The sequence below is a fragment of the Spinacia oleracea genome, chromosome 3 (genome assembly GCF_020520425.1).
Source record: "Spinacia oleracea cultivar Varoflay chromosome 3, BTI_SOV_V1, whole genome shotgun sequence".
NCBI classification, from domain to species: domain Eukaryota; kingdom Viridiplantae; phylum Streptophyta; class Magnoliopsida; order Caryophyllales; family Amaranthaceae; genus Spinacia; species Spinacia oleracea.
Genome location: NC_079489.1, coordinates 118,163,470 through 118,180,850, shown reverse-complemented (window position 1 = coordinate 118,180,850; position 17,381 = coordinate 118,163,470). Strand labels below are relative to the sequence as shown.

The 17,381-nt window shown below is 38.9% G+C and overlaps 2 protein-coding genes across 2 annotated transcripts; both read right to left on the bottom strand.

Moving 5' to 3' along the window:
* Positions 1-12,487: 12,487 nt before the first annotated feature.
* On the bottom strand, positions 12,488-13,843 carry LOC130470024 (uncharacterized). Its single transcript, XM_056839582.1, has 2 exons — positions 12,970-13,843; positions 12,488-12,640 (listed from the first exon to the last, which is right to left on the bottom strand). Exons 1-2 carry the CDS (start codon positions 13,841-13,843, stop codon positions 12,627-12,629), a joined length of 888 nt encoding a protein of 295 aa, XP_056695560.1. The 3' UTR covers positions 12,488-12,626.
* Positions 13,844-16,067: 2,224 nt separating this feature from the next.
* On the bottom strand, positions 16,068-17,110 carry LOC110791376 (protein MKS1). The gene has a single exon (XM_021996120.2). It carries the CDS (start codon positions 16,931-16,933, stop codon positions 16,223-16,225), a length of 711 nt encoding a protein of 236 aa, XP_021851812.2. The 5' UTR covers positions 16,934-17,110; the 3' UTR covers positions 16,068-16,222.
* Positions 17,111-17,381: the final 271 nt, after the last annotated feature.

Genomic DNA, 17,381 nt, shown 5'->3' with positions numbered 1-17,381 from the left:
AACAAGTCTTTAGGACTCCAAGTGTCGTCCCTCCGTAGAAAGTCCACAGCACGTCCGGATCCGCCTTAAGATTGACCAACTAGAATCGCCCTTAAGGTGCTACTTATTTTCGGCTAAATGGGCAAGAGTTATGGCTGATTTTTGTGCTTAAAAATCCTAGCTTTGAATACTTGAAAACTTATGTATAAATAATGACCCTAGGCCCTTATTTATAGAGGTATGGAAAAGGAATTGGAATCCTATTAGGATACTAATTTATTTAATTAGAATCCTGCTAGGACTCTATTTAAATAAACTTTATCTAATAGGTTTAGGATTTAATCTTTTATTGAATCCCGATAGCTTTAGGATTCGCACACGAGCATCGCACGAGCACCGTACACCCGCGCAGGCCTTGCGGCCCACGCTGAGCGCACAGCGCTCGGCTTCGGCTGGGCCTGGCTTGCGCTGGGCCTGGTCGAGGCTTTGGCGTGTGTTGGTGATGCGTGTGGTTTGCTGGGCGATGGCCTGGCTTCGTGCTGGGCCTTCGTCTAGCGAGCCTCGTCCGATGCTAATTCGTACGATACGCTTTCGATTAAATTCCCGATTCCGGTATTCATTTCCGATACGAACAATATTTAATATTTCCGATTCCGGCAATATTTCCATTTCCGATAATATTTTCCGATACGTACCATGTTTCCGTTTCCGGCAACATCTACGACTTGGATAATATTTATATTTCCGATACGATCCATATTTCCGTTTTCGGCAATATCATCGTTTCCGGAGTATTCATTTCTTGCCTGTGACGATCTCAGCTCCCACTGAAACCAAGATCCGTCGATTCCGAATATCCATAGATGGAGTATTTAATGCCATTAAATACTTGATCCGTTTACGTACTATTTGTGTGACCCTACGGGTTCAGTCAAGAGTAAGCTGTGGATTAATATCATTAATTCCACTTGAACTAAAGCGGCCTCTAGCTAGGCATTCAGCTCACTTGATCTCACTGAATTATTAACTTGTTAATTAATACTGAACCGCATTTATTAGACTTAACATTGAATGCATACTTGGACTAAGGGCATTATTTCCTTCAGTCTCCCACTTGTCCTTAGGGACAAGTGTGCATTTCCTAATTCCTTTGTCGCTCGATGCTTGCTCTTGAACATAAGGTAAGAGTTGTCATCCTTATTATGTCCAGAGGTGTTCCTCGGTTTCAGAGTTCAACTGATCAAATAAACAGATAATCATAGCCTATGATTCATCCGAGCACGACCATGCATTTCACAGTTTCTAGCTCTCCGAGTGGCCTTGTACAACTTTTAAGCATCTCATCCCGATTTATGGGAGGACAATCCCAATCTTGCGATCTTGAGATTAGACTTCGTTTGATAGGTGATTACCTGAGCGTTGCCTTTATAGCCTCCTTTTACGGTGCGACGGTTGGTCAACGTCAAAGCAACCAGTTCTCAAACAAGTAATCTCAAATCACTCAGGTATTGAGGATTTAGTGTCTAATAATTTTAATGAAATTTACTTATGACAGATTTTCATCTCTTACAGTAAAGTTTCATAGGTCTTGTCCGATACTAGTCTTCCCAAAGTAAGTATCTATGCAAATGATTATGACATTGCCATGTCCACATAGTTCAAGAAACAGAACTACTAGTCATCTTGCATTCTAATCGTCTAACGTTTTCTATGCGTCCAATTTTATAGAAAACTCCGACTAGGGACCATTTTCAACCTTTGACATTCAAGTTCACTTGATAGACATTTCTTAGTCACAGGACTGGTCCTGACAGTCTATCTTGAATATATTGTCAAATTGAAGGGACTCATCATTTAATAAACCACAAATTAAATGAAAAATGAATTCTTTTCATTTATTGTGAATGATTAACCAATAATGTTTTACAAAGATTTAAACTCTAAAACTTTAAAACATTAAACAGGGATATCAAAGCCATTCTCCAATATGCTTGATTCCCATAGCTGCAGTGTGCGAGTTGTGCTTCGCCTGCGGCAGAGGTTTAGTCAATGGATCTGATATGTTGTCATCAGTTCCAATCTTGTTTATCTCGACTTCTTTTCTTTCAACGAACTCTCGTAGAAGGTGAAATCTACAAAGTACATGCTTGACTCTCTGGTGGTGTCTAGGCTCCTTTGCCTGTGCAATAGCTCCGTTATTATCACAATACAGGGCTATTGGTCCTTTAATGGAGGGGACTACACCAAGTTCACCTATGAACTTCCTTAGCCATATAGCTTCCTTTGCTGCTTCATGTGCAGCAATGTACTCCGCTTCAGTTGTAGAATCCGCAATGGTGCTTTGCTTAACACTTTTCCAGCTTACTGCACCCCCGTTGAGGCAGAAGACAAACCCAGACTGTGATCTGAAATCATCTTTGTCGGTTTAGAAACTTGCGTCCGTATAGCCTTTAACAATTAATTCATCATCTCCACCATAGACCAGGAAGTCATCTTTGTGCCTTTTCAGGTACTTCAGAATATTCTTGGCAGCAGTCCAATGTGCCTCTCCTGGGTCTGACTGGTATCTGCTCGTAGCACTGAGTGCGTACGCAACATCCGGGCGTGTACATATCATAGCATACATTATTGAACCAATCAATGATGCATATGGAATCCCATTCATTCGTCTATGCTCATCAAGTGTTTTTGGGCACTGAGTCTTGCTTAGAGTTATTCCATGAGACATGGGTAGGTAGCCTCGCTTGGAGTCCGCCATCTTGAACCTATCAAGCACCTTATTGATATAAGTGCTTTGACTAAGTCCAATCATCTTTTTAGATCTATCTCTGTAAATCTTGATGCCCAATATGTACTGTGCTTCTCCTAGATCTTTCATCGAAAAACATTTTCCAAGCCAAATCTTGACAGAGTTCAACATAGGAATGTCATTTCCGATAAGTAATATGTCACCGACATATAATACTAGGAAAGCAATTTTGCTCCCACTGACCTTCTTGTATACACAAGATTCGTCTGCGTTCTTGATGAAACCAAAGTCACTGACTGCTTCATCAAAACGTATATTCCAGCTACTGGATGCCTGCTTCAATCCGTAGATTGACTTCTTTAGCTTGCATACCTTTTTAGCATTCTTTGGATCCTCAAAACCTTCAGGCTGTGTCATAAACACAGTTTCTGTTAAAACGCCGTTTAAGAAAGCAGTTTTGACATCCATCTGCCATATTTCGTAATCGTAATATGCAGCGATTGCTAACATTATCCGAATAGACTTTAGCATTGCAACTGGTGAAAAGGTTTCATCGTAATCCACACCGTGGACTTGCCTGTAACCTTTTGCAACCAATCTAGCTTTGAAAACTTCAAGTTTCCCATCCTTGTCCTTTTTCAGTTTGAAAACCCATTTGCTTCCAATGGCTTGGTAGCCATCTGGCAAATCGACCAAATCCCATACTTGGTTTTCAGACATGGAGTCTAATTCAGATTGCATGGCTTCTTGCCATTGCTTGGAGATAGGGCTCGTCATAGCTTGTTTGTAAGTCGCAGGTTCATCACTTTCAAGTAATAGAACGTCATAGCTCTCGTTCGTCAAAATACCTAAGTACCTTTCCGGTTGAGATCTATATCTTTGCGATCTACGCGGGGTAACATTTCTAGATTGACCATGATTCTCACCAGATTCTTCTAAAGATCTCTGAGTTTCATCCTGAATGTCATCTTGAGCATTCTCTAGAGTTTGTTGTTCGACTCGAATTTCTTCGAGGTCTACTTTTCTCCCACTTGTCATTTTGGAAATGTGAACTTTCTCCAAAAAGACACCATCTCGAGCAACAAACACTTTGTTCTCAGATGTATTGTAGAAGTAATACCCCTTTGTTTCCTTTGGATAGCCCACAAGGATACATTTGTCAGATTTTGGATGAAGTTTGTCTGAAATTAATCGTTTGACGTATACTTCACATCCCCAAATCTTAAGAAAAGACACATTTGGAGGCTTTCCAAACCATAATTCGTATGGAGTCTTTTCGACAGCTTTAGACGGAGCTCTATTTATAGTGAGTGCAGCTGTATTTAGTGCATGTCCCCAAAATTCTAATGGAAGTTTGGCCTGACCCATCATTGACCTGACCATGTCTAGCAAGGTTCTTTCCTCCGTTCCGACACACCGTTCCATTGTGGTGTTCCAGGAGGAGTCAATTCTGATAGAATTCCACATTCTTTCAGATGGTCATCAAATTCATAGCTCAGATATTCACCGCCTCTATCAGACCGCAGTGCCTTAATCTTCTTGCCTAATTGATTCTCTACTTCACTCTGAAATTCCTTGAATTTGTCAAAGGATTCAGACTTATGCTTCATTAGGTAGACATAACCATATCTACTGAAGTCATCAGTGAAAGTGATAAAGTAGCTGAAACCACCTCTAGCATTTGTACTCATTGGTCTACATACATCTGTATGGATTAAACCCAATAGTTCATTTTCTCTTTCTCCAACTTTAGAGAAAGGTTGCTTTGTCATTTTGCCAAGTAAACATGATTCGCATTTACCATAATCCTCTAAGTCAAATGGTTCTAGAATTCCTTCCTTTTGAAGTCTTTCTAAGCGTTTCAAGTTTATATGGCCTAATCGACAATGCCACAGATAGGTGAGATCTGAATCATCCTTTTTAGCCTTTTTGGTATTTATGTTATATACTTGTTTGTCGTGATCTAATAAATAAAGTCCATTGACTAATCTAGCAGATCCATAAAACATCTCTTTAAAATAAAACGAACAACTATTGTCTTTTATTAAAAAGGAAAATCCCTTTGCATCTAAGCAAGAAACTGAAATGATGTTTTTAGTAAGACTTGGAACATGGAAACACTCTTCCAGTTCCAAAACTAGCCCGGAGGGCAACGACAAATAATAAGTTCCTACAGCTAATGCAGCAATCCGTGCTCCATTTCCCACTCGTAGGTCGACTTCACCCTTGCTTAACTTTCTACTTCTTCTTAGTCCCTGTGGATTGGAACATAAGTGTGAGCCACAACCTGTATCTAATACCCAAGAAGTTGAATTAGCAAGTATACAGTCTATAACGAAAATACCTGAAGATGGAACGACTGTTCCGTTCTTCTGATCTTCCTTTAGCTTTGGACATTCTCTTTTGTAATGGCCTATTCCATCACAATAAAGACAGCTTGATGTGGACTTGTCCTGCTTTGATTTAGCATCGCCCTTGGACTTTCCACTTTTCTTGAACGGTCTCCTTCTAGCCTTGAGTAAATCTTTGGCTTCACAGTCCAGTATTATTTCAGCCTTTCTGACAAGGTGAACAAATTCTGCAACTGTTTCTTCTCTTGGTTCACTTAGGTATAATTGCTTGAAGCGACCAAACCCACTGTGTAGTGAATTGAGCAAGATAGAGACTGTCATCCTTTCGCTTATTGGTGTTCCTAGTAGACTTAGGCGATCAAAGTATGAACGCATAAGATCCACATGGAACCTCAGTGAGACGCCTACCCTCTGTTTAGTGCGAAGGAGCTGAACATGTGTTTCTTGGACTTCCATCCTATAACACCTGTTGGGAGAACTAACCTTTAGACCAGACATTGATTCAATCAACTCATGGACGTTCAGGTCCCTGTCCTCCGTGCTTCCACGACAGATATCCCTCAGATTCTTGATGAGCGTAAAAGGTTCATAGGCTACAAACCTTCTAGCCCAATCATCAGGGATATTGTTCAGCATGAGACTCATAACCTTTTTGAGATCCGCATCCCAGGCGTAAAATCTCTCAGGGGTCATGTCTCTGGCATAGTAGCTTGGCATGGGATGTGATAGTACATACTCAAGTCCATTGAGTTTGACTATTTCAACTAGCTTAGCTTCCCATTCAAGAAAATTTGCCAGGTTCAGCTTGACCATAAGCTCAGAACCCATGATGATGTTTTGATTGTTGTTTGCCATATTTAAAACTACAATTGAAAAGAATAAACAAATAAATAACCATTCACAGTTTCTCTTAATAAACTTAAATTCTAGCATACATGCATAATTCAATGTTCATTAAGCATTTTATTCAAGTTATGTGTTCCGGCAGGTGTGAATAAAATGATTCCAAGATCCTAAAATCATTGAAGAACTAAGCACAGTTTGTCGACTTAATCCTAAAACATCTTAGGTAAGCAAAAGCCTTTTGCTAATAGTCTAGAAACTATTCTTGGTTGATAGGTACGTCTAAGAACTTATTAGGTAAACCTATCGATTTTGCCACGACATAAAAGGACTCCTTACTTATATCGTTGAGTTTCACCAAAACTAACATGTACTCACAATTATTTGTGTACCTTGCCCCTTTAGGACCAATAAGTAACACCTCGCTGAGCGAAAAACTATTACTAGATTGATGTAAAGGATATCCAAGCAAGTGTATATTTTGGATGACACCTTTTAACTCAATTTTTAAGTTTGGAACTTAAGGCTCTTACTATGTTGGTTAGATTTTAAGTGAACTAAAATCCTTAATCATGCAACATAATCAAGCTTTTGATCTCATGCATTTTAAGACATATTTAAAAGCAATAAATAACTTAAAACATGCATAAGATAAATGTGATCTAGTATGGCCCGACTTCATCTTGAAGCTTTAACTTCAAAGTCCGTCTTGAAAATCTCCGTGGGAGGCACCATTTTCTTCAAATAGAATAAGCTATAATTAAAACTAATTACAACTATTTGATGGTACGCATACCATATTTGAATTGAAAAACAACTTTGGTACTTTAGACCAATTACATTCAAATTAATGGTACGCAGACCATATTTTCTATCCTATTTGGGCCATACTAGTCACTTCATAACCTGCAAAACAGTACATATACAATATATACCATTCACCCATTCATTATCATGAATGGCCCACATAGCTGGTTAGTAAAACACATTATGCATCACATAAACATTTGCAGCAATCAATCAAGGGCACCAATAATCTACCAATTATTCAGTCCTTATTAATTCTAATCAAGTTGTTTTAACCTTAAGGATTTGTAGACCTAATCAAGAGTTTATGACTAAAAGTGCTCCCACTTAAACCAATAAATTCATATTCTTTACTAATTTTAAACATAAAAATGTATTTCTAGTCTAACCGGAAACATACAAATTTAATTCAAATTTAAAGCTCATATAAATTTATAATTGAATCCAAAAAGTTTAATTTAATTTCAGTCGTATTTAAATTAATTCATGATTTTAATTTTAGTAAAATAATTAGAATAAATAAAATTTATTATAATTACAATATTCAAAATTAAAATCCAAGAAAATAATTTAAATTATTAATTTTAAAATTAATTAAAATTACGTAAACAGAAAATTTCGAATTAAAAATTTCAAAACGATCTAATCGCAACGCAACAACCTCACGCATCGCACGCCCATGGGCCACACGCACACAGCCATCGCTGGCCATGTGCGCGCAGCCCATGCGCTGCCTCGCATCGCTGCTGCTCACCATCGCAAGGCATCACGCATGGTGCTCGCTGCGCGCGCCAGCGCTCGACGCACGAGCATGCTGCCGCAGCCCATCGCTGGGCGCAGCGCTCGTCGCACGTCGCAACACGCACCCGCACGCCATCGCTGGGCGCAGCGCTCTTCGCACGCACAACAAGCACTCGCACGCCATCGCTGGGCGCAGCGCTCGTCGCACGCACAATAGCGCTCGCATGCACCATCGCTGGGCGCAGCGCTCGTCGCACGCACAATAGCGCTCGCTGCGCGCAAGCGATCGATGCTTGGCGCAGCACTCGTGGCACGTGAGCTTACGCTCGCTGCGCGCGAGGCTCCGCACGCTTGCGGGAGGCAGTGCGCGCTGTGGCGCAGCTCGCTTGCTGCCCACACGCGACTGCTCGTGCCTTGCTCTCGCCCTCGCCCATTCGCCCATTGCACACAGCCCACGACACAAGGCAGGGCTGCTGCCTTGTGCTCGTGCACCATGGCCTTGCTCATTGCATTCGTACCGCATGGGCGACGAGCTCCCTTGCTCGTCGTCACATGCCCGCACTATACAACACCCCTTAAGGGTAACACGTAGCGTCCATTGCTTTGTGCGTGCAAGTTATATGAGCGAATCGCATAAAAATTTAAAATTTATATTCAAAATTAATGACAAATTAATAAATAATATTAATTTCATAATTTTACGGCGAAAAAATCGAAAATTTATTATTCAATTGATTTCCGATTAACATGGATTCAAGTCTAGGTCATAAAAATTTAAAATTTAACATAAATTTACAATTTTTATGGTGGTTTTTAATCATAGGTATCTAATTAAATTATAATTAATTATGAAAATCAAATTAATTCTAAATTATTCTAATTTTCAACAAATTAATCATAATTACAAATTAGATTGCATAATTAACAAGGCTAGGCATTCAAACTTGTTAAACATATACAGTAGGTCAATAAAAAATTCAAGATTTATCAACAAGAATCGCAAATATTTAATTTAACATCTTAAATTTACGAAATTTTGCATTCGAAAAACTAAAACCTCCGAAAAGTCATAGTTAGGCTTCGAATTTGAGAATTCTGGGTTCGGCCGAAAAATGCTATTTTTGTCAAAATTTTAGAATGCCTTTTACATGCGGAATTGATACAAAAATCACTCGATTTGGATGAGTAACGAAGAAACTGCCGAAAAACTGCGTACGTATAATTAAATAAACGCAATTTGCAATTAATTAACAATTACGAAAATTAATCACCCCTTTTAATTCTTGCAAATTTGTAATATTTAACCATGTTCATGCAATTTAGATTATGAAAATAATAAGAGGCTCGTGATACCACTGTTAGGTTATGATACATATGACAATTCATAAATCATGCGGAAAAACCATAAAGCCAGGAATACATATTATTTACACATAATCATTTAGCATAGTTTAGATGCATACTCTTTGTTGCGTGCCTTCCCTAGCTGCGCCCGAACCGAACAAGAACAAGTCTTTAGGACTCCAAGTGTCGTCCCTCCGTAGATAGTCCACAGCACGTCCGGATCCGCCTTAAGATTGACCAACTAGAATCGCCCTTAAGGTGCTACTTATTTTCGGCTAAATGGGCAAGAGTTATGGCTGATTTTTGTGCTTAAAAATCCTAGCTTTGAATACTTGAAAACTTATGTATAAATAATGACCCTAGGCCCTTATTTATAGAGGTATGGAAAAGGAATTGGAATCCTATTAGGATACTAATTTATTTAATTAGAATCCTGCTAGGACTCTATTTAAATAAACTTTATCTAATAGGTTTAGGATTTAATCTTTTATTGAATCCCGATAGCTTTAGGATTCGCACACGAGCATCGCACGAGCACCGTACACCCGCGCAGGCCTTGCGGCCCACGCTGAGCGCACAGCGCTCGGCCCATGCTACTATCCGCGCGCGCCCATGGCTTCGGCTGGGCCTGGCTTGCGCTGGGCCTGGTCGAGGCTTTGGCGTGTGTTGGTGATGCGTGTGGTTTGCTGGGCGATGGCCTGGCTTCGTGCAGGGCCTTCGTCTAGCGAGCCTCGTCCGATGCTAATTCGTACGATACGCTTTCGATTAAATTCCCGATTCCGGAATTCATTTCCGATACGAACAATATTTAATATTTCCGATTCCGGAATTAATTTCCGTTTCGAACAAATATTTAATATTTCCGTTTCCGGAATTATTTTCCGATTCCGATAATATTTCCGTTTCCGGCAATATTTCCTATTCCGGCAATATTTCCATTTCCGATAATATTTTCCGATACGTACCATGTTTCCGTTTACGGCAACATCTACGACTTGGATAATATTTATATTTCCGATACGATCCATATTTCCGTTTCCGGCAATATCATCGTTTCCGGAGTATTCATTTCTTGCCTGTGACGATCTCTGCTCCCACTGAAACCAAGATCCGTCGATTCCGAATATCCATAGATGGAGTATTTAATGCCATTAAATACTTGATCCGTTTACGTACTATTTGTGTGACCCTACGGGTTCAGTCAAGAGTAAGCTGTGGATTAATATCATTAATTCCACTTGAACTGAAGCGGCCTCTAGCTAGGCATTCAGCTCACTTGATCTCACTGAATTATTAACATGTTAATTAATACTGAACCGCATTTATTAGACTTAACATTGAATGCATAATTGGACTAAGGGCATTATTTCCTTCAGTATCTCACCACATGCATAGCAGCTTGCAGGTGTGGCTTTCTTGGCTCATTCATGAACTGGCTTAGCTGTTGTACACTGTATGAAATGTCAGGCCTGGTTAAATTCAAGTAGAGAAGTTTTCCAATGATTCTTTAGTATATCTCAGGATCTTCCAACAACTCTCCTTGTTCAATAGACAATTTGATTCCTTTAAGAAATGGAAATTTAGCAGGCTTGCAGTCTTGTGTTCCAGTGGACCTTATAATGTCTAGAATAAATTTTCTTTGGTTCAGCATAGTTCCTTTTGAGTTCCTAGCAACTTCAATTCCAAGGAAATACCTTATATCACCAAGGTCCTTCACATTGAAAGCTTTGTCCAGTTCTTTCTTTATCAATCCCACTTCTGCTTCATCATTTCCAGTCACCAATAGATCATCAACATACACAAGAACAATGGTCTCCTTTCCATTCACAGATTTGGAGAACATTGAATAATCTCTCTTGGATTGAGTGTACCCATGTTCAATGAAAAACTTGGTCAATTCAAGATTCCATTGCCTTGAAGCTTGCTTCAAACCATACAAACTCTTTTTTAATCTGCAAACTTGACATTCTCTTCCCTTTTTGTATCCTTTTGGAGGTTTCATGTACACCTCCTCATCTAGGTAGCCATGCAAAAATGCATTTTTGATGTCAAGTTGGTGAATGTCCCAATTGAGATCTGTGGCCAAGGCAATTAAAGTTCTCACAGTGGTGAATTTTGCCACTGGTGAGAAGGTGTGCTTATAATCTTTTCCTTCTATCTGTTTGTCACCTCTTGCCACCAATCTTGCTTTCAGTTTATCAATGTCTCCCTTCTGAAGAAACTTGATCTTATAAACCCATTTTGAGTCTATAGCCTTCTTTCCTTCTGGTAGATCTGTCATCTCCCAAGTGTCATTCTCTTCTAGAGCTCTCAACTCATCCTCCATAGCTGCTACCCAACCTTCATCCTCACAAGCTTCACCATAATGCACTGGTTCTTTAATATTCAGTACATTATTCAGAGAAGCTAGATATTCATCTGAGTAATATTCTGATTCCATCAATCTTGCTATGATCATGTTAGCTGAGTGCCTTTCTTTCTTCCCTGGTAGATCAATGATGAAATCATTGAACTTGTTGGGAACACCTCTCTCCCTTGTTGATCTTCTCAAACTCTGCTGCTCAGCTTCATGGTTTTGCTCAGTTTCAGTGATTGTCTCACCAATTTCTTCATTCTCCTCTGTCTCCATTTCTGCTTGATCAATGTTTTCTTCTTCAATTTCTGCTTCTTGTTCAGCTAACTCAGGAAGAAAGTTAGCAACATTTGAATCTAAATTATCAACTTCTTGGTTAAGGTCTCCCAAGATATTTCTTAACCCTATGCTCTCATCATCTTTCCCTTTCTTCAACAAGAAGGGGAAAATGTTTTCTTTAAAGACAACATCCCTGCTGACAAATATTTTTTCTGGTTTTCAAATTTAACAGTTTATATCCCTTTTGACAATCAGGGTAACCCAACATGATGCACCTGATCCCTCTTGGGGCAAATTTGTCTGTGGGTTTCTTATGGGGACTTGCATAACATAAACTCCCAACTACTCTCAGATGTTCATAATCTGGATTCTTTTTCATCAATCTGAAATATGGTGTTTCCTAGTTAATGACTGCACTGGGTAACATGTTTATCAAATGGGTGGCAGCCAAAATGCATTCACCCCATAGGTAACTTGGCAAACCAGCATGCAGTTTCAAAGCTCTTGCAGTCTCAAGTAAGAATCTATGTTTTCTTTCCACCCTAGCATTTTGCTGTGGAACCCCTTGCACACTTCTTTGGTGTATGATTCCTCTTTCTGTAAACATCTTACCACATTCAGACTGGAATATTTCAGTTCCATTGTCACTCCTGAGTATTTTTACTCTAGTGTTGAATTGGTTCTCTACATGACATAGAAAACCATTTAGGATTTCCTTCACCTGTTCTTTGTTGGACAAGAGATGTGTCCAAGTTGCCCTGCTAAAATCATCTACTATTGTTAAAAAATAAGTTGCACCTGTTAGTGCCTTAGTCCTATAAGGACCCCATAGATCAACATGCAACAAATCAAACACCTTTTCTGCAATGGATTTACTAGCTGTAAAGGGAAGTTTGTGATGTTTAGCAACACAACAGATGTTCAGAAATACTCTTTAAGGTCTTTACATTTGCAAAAATCCAAATGTTTCATTTTTGACACTGAAGCATGACCTAGTCTAGCATGTGTCAAATTCAAAAATCCTAACTTATTACAATTTCTTCCTTCTTGACATCTCTTCTCTCCTGCAGCTGCTAACACCTTCTTTCCTTTCTGTTTCTCCCTTCTACTCTCATCTTCTTCATTCCTACTAATCAGTGTGTAAAGATCATTCACATTCTTCCCAAACTTCAGATTCTGTTCAGTGGAGAGGCCCTGTAACAAACACCCATCTTTATCAAATAAAAGCTTCAAGTCACTTCTCTGTAGAAGCTTGCTGACTGATAGCAGATTATGCTTGAAATCACTGATGTAAAAAACATCATTCAGCACTAGTTTGTATTTCAGTTGGACATTTCCAACTTCATTCACAGTCTTAATGCTCCCATCAGGCAACCCTACCCTAACTTTACTTTTTAGGGTCCTAAGATTACTTAACAGGTTTTTATTTCCTGTCATATGGTCACTAGCACCTGAATCTATCAACCAAGTATTGAGAAAGCAAGCATTAGTATCATCTACAGCATTGGAAGCTTTCATATTACCTGCAAAGTTGCTTTGGCTGCTTGATCCTGCATTCTGTTTCTCACCCATGGCCTTCAGCATCTCTTGGAGTAGAGTTGTGAGTTTCTCACCACTGCTCTCAGTCTTGTGTTCAACAAAGCTCAGTGGTTCATCAGCAGCATAGTTTTCTGAGTTCTTTGTGACATTTGCTGCTTGCCTCATACTTCCCTTTCCTTTGGGGTTGTTCTTAAACCATTCTGGGTATCCCACAAGCTTGAAACATTCCTCCCTCAAGTGACCTTTCATTCCACAGTGCTCACACCTTTTGGCATCCTTTTCAATCTTCTCTATTCTCATCTTCTTGTACTCCTTCTTGTTGAAATTCAGGAGAGGTCCCAAGCTTTGGGGTTGTCTGTTTGCAGCCATTGCACTCATCTCATTTCCAAGGCTTATCTCACCAGTTATCTGCTTCTGTTTCTCAACTTGGAGCACCAAGTTGTATACTTTGTTGACTGGCAACAAAGGGTCCATCCCCAAGAAGTTTGTTTTCATTTGGTCATATCCTGTGTTTAAACTCATCAGAAATTTCATCAACCTGTTGTTACTCTCAATCTCCACCATTCTTTTCATCACACTGCATACACATTTTGCCATTGCACCACATGCGCATTCAGGAATCTCTTCCAACTCAGCAATCTGATCCCAAAGCTCCTTCAACTTACAGTAGTATTCACCTACTGACAAATTGTTCTGTTGAAACTCAGAAAGTTCCTTCTTGAGAGCAAACAGTTGAGGTGCATTTGTCTGTCCATGCCTCTCAACTATTTCTTCCCAAAGTCTCTTGGTAGACTGCATGCACACAAGAATGCTTGCAATTTCAGGTTTCATGGTGGCCAGTAACCAAGACCTAACCATGTAGTCACATCTGGTCCATTTTTGGATCTCATCAGCTCCAGTAGATGGTTTGGGATGCTTTCCTTCTAAGAATGCTAGCTTGTTCTTTGCTCCTAGAGCAATGCGTATGCTTCTACTCTAGTTGAGAAAGTTGTTCCCATAAAAAATGATGCTTCCCAATGGTGTTGCAGCATTCTCATTTATAGCAATAAAAAGGGGATCTTTGTAAGGGTTAAGGTTTGTGTTTGTTTCTGTCATGATTTCAGAGGAAAGATTGAAACTTTCTCAGGGATTTTGGGTTTAGTTTGTTTGCAAAGCTCGAGTTTCTTTAGGATCTTACAATTCCTGCTCTGATACCATAAAGAATTTCAGCTAATAATTTCGGTTTCTTCACCAGAATTTCTGGTGTTCTTGAGGTTCAACCTCTTTCTATATTTCAGTGTTTGTGTTGTTCCAAGAAAACGGCAGCATGCCTCATGCTGTCTTATATACAAAGGCTACCAACTAAAACCTAGTGACAGCTGTCCAAAAGGACAAGTAGTCACATGTATTATCTACCTAGGATCAATACAAGAAAGAAAGCAGCATTTTACCAACTCCCATGTGGTGGTTGCTGAGAGCACACAACTACAGCACACAACTACACAACAACATTCTCAATAGTCTGCTATGTCTTAGTCTTGAACATATAATGTTGCATATCTTTCATACTTTGTACGAGTATTAGCCACGAGTCTTTTATGTAGGATTTTTGTATCTCGGATTATTTTCACCCGATGCACATTTTTTAACATTAATATTTTAATTATATTTAATAAAAGATTATAAAAATTGATAGTCAAAATACACACTTAGATGAATTTATCAAGGGTATATACCACACGCGACTTTTATCCAATGTACGGAGAAAAAATCACCAAGATACTTCGCATTCAAAGTAGAATGTGAGATAGATAGTCAAAGTAGAATGTGAGAAAATATAGTGTAAAAATTTCAAATGTTACGAGTATTAAAACGGAGAAGTATGTTTTATCAATATGCTCCATTTCAATAACCCTTGATATCTATTGTGGGCCTGTGGCATTGAATGGGCTGAATTGAGACATAAACCAATAGGCAATAATAACCTTTTGGTGACGTTGTAACGCCACATAAGATTTGTTCTGTAATTATTTATTTTTCGTGTTTGATAATGAGCATGGAGTACCCACTTCATGTCTATATGTTTGGACTTTGGAGAGAGCAATCTAAGCGAGTAAGCGCAGTTGATCTCATCATGGTCTGATTACTTTCACCAACTTTTGCTTCTTGTTTAACTAATACAGAGTATTTGATATTAGAGGTGTAAGAATTGGCCCAACTCAAAACCCAACCCAATAATAAAGGACCGAGTCTAGATTTTCAATCCGTTTAATTAAATGGATTAACCCAACATAACCTGTTTAACTAAATGGGTTCGGTCAGGTTGGAATTTTCAACCCGTAAACAACCCGTCTAACCCGTTTAAGTTCAAGCAAATATGTAATATAGATTTGTAGAATGTTATTTGAAAGATTTTATTTCTCATTTTTCCTTCAACATTGAATAATTATTTTACGTTTTGATTCATGTCAAATAAATATTGAAGTATTACTTTTTGCTATGAGATATGCCACTAAAAAATCACCTCGTCAAACCAATTTACACTTAAAAGTGGGAAATAAAATTAAACGAGCCAACTTCAGGTCAACCCGTTTATAACTGGGTTGAAAATCTCAACCCGTTATATAATTAATCGGGTCAACTTCAAGTCAACCCGTTTATAGCTGGGTTGAAAATCTCAAATGTTTAATTAAACAGGTCGGGTTGGATTGGGAAATTTTTAACCCGTTTATAAATAGGTTGACCTGATTTCGATCCAACCCAACTCATTGCCGGCTCTATTTGATATTACGAAATAAAATTCTCCGGATTTTATTTATAAAAAATTCAAATTATAAATAGATACGGAGTACACAGCTTTCTAGATAATTTCAATCTTGTAATATTCAATAAAATTGAAAATGAATGAAAAAATAATATTTACACTTGTACACTATAACCAACCATAGTCTCATGGATCAAATCAAATTAGCAAAAGTACAAACTACAAATCAATAGAATTGACAAATCCTTCTGCTTTCCCGTCCAAAAAGAAATTAAAAAATCATAAAAAATTTCCTTCTACAAAAAACTTCAACTAATTATTTCAAGATGGAATTCAATATTTACGATAATTCTTGTTTATCTCTTGACTTCTTAGATGTAAAACAAGAACAATAAGATATACGAAATATTTTATATTAAGTCTACATTAATTAATGTACACCACTCAAACAACAACCTAAATAGTTTTACACTAAAAAGGGGAGGAAACAAAAGTCAAGAGTCAAAGTTGAATAGCTCACCAAAGGAAGAAGGAGAGGGAGAAACAATGGGAGCATTAGAGAAAAACAGAGATGATGGACTTGGCAAGAAGCTTATATTACTCATAAATGGACTCATTAACAATTCATTCATCCCAAATCCAAACCCCTCCGCCACCGGAGAAAACATTCCCGCCGATATACCTGGCAAATTCGCCGGCGCCGGTGATAATATCCCCGGAAATTGACTCATATCTAAAACATCAAACCCATCATTTCTCTCTCCTCCACCTTCACCTCCTCCTCCCATCATCATCATCGTCATCATCTCGCTAACATCATCTCCTCTTCTCTCTCTTCTATCCCTCTCGCTTGGACTCGTTCTCTCTATCGAAGCAAATCTCGCCGCCGGAGATACCGGCACTTCCCCAGAAACGCTTGATTCTGAAGCCGTTGACTCTCTTCCGGTAAGATGTTGTACGATTGACCGAAAATTCGACGCTTCTACGAATATGGGTTTTGGGGAAACTGAGTAAATAATGACTGGTTGGTTCCCGGTAGCCGGTACAGGGGCTGGAACAGGGGGTTTGGGCGCAACCGGAGGTTTTCTAATCTTGTGAGAATCTTTATTGATTTTCAGCGGACTGGGCCTTGGTCCTTGGATCTTGATCTGATTCTCTCTCCTCGCCGACATCGGCGGCGATGGGTGTCCCGTTGGTAGGTTCATCTCGCCGGAAAATTACAGAAACAGGGGAAAACAGAGAAAAATAGGGGAAGTGAAAATTTGCAGCTTTAGACAAAATGGGTAATTTTGATTACCATTGGTTGTATGCTCTGAGCTGAAATAGTAAGATTTTCTGTGAAATTTGATAATTGAAAAATGGGAGATTGGTTGGGGAGAGGCAATAAATGAATAAAGGGGGAATTTGATAAGTATATTTATTAAAAATTGTTTGAAAGTGATGCAAGTTGTGGTTTAATAGGAAGGATTGAGGAAAGAGAGAAGTCAAAAATGTGGAATAGTCAACACCACGAGGATTTATATTCATAATTTTGGATTTGATAGTGTTAATGTTAATTACTTAATTGAGTTTTACTGTTGCAGGCCAAAGCCAAATGCAAGTGGGAAAGAAGAAAAACAGGGCAGGTGATTTGGAAATAAAAGGTGGCCCATG

Excerpts from the sequence above, each read along its gene's own strand:
- LOC130470024 (XM_056839582.1), bottom strand. The coding sequence starts at position 13,843 with ATGGTTAGGTCTTGGTTACTGGCCACCATGAAACCTGAAATTGCAAGC.
- LOC110791376 (XM_021996120.2), bottom strand. The coding sequence starts at position 16,933 with ATGAACCTACCAACGGGACACCCATCGCCGCCGATGTCGGCGAGGAGA.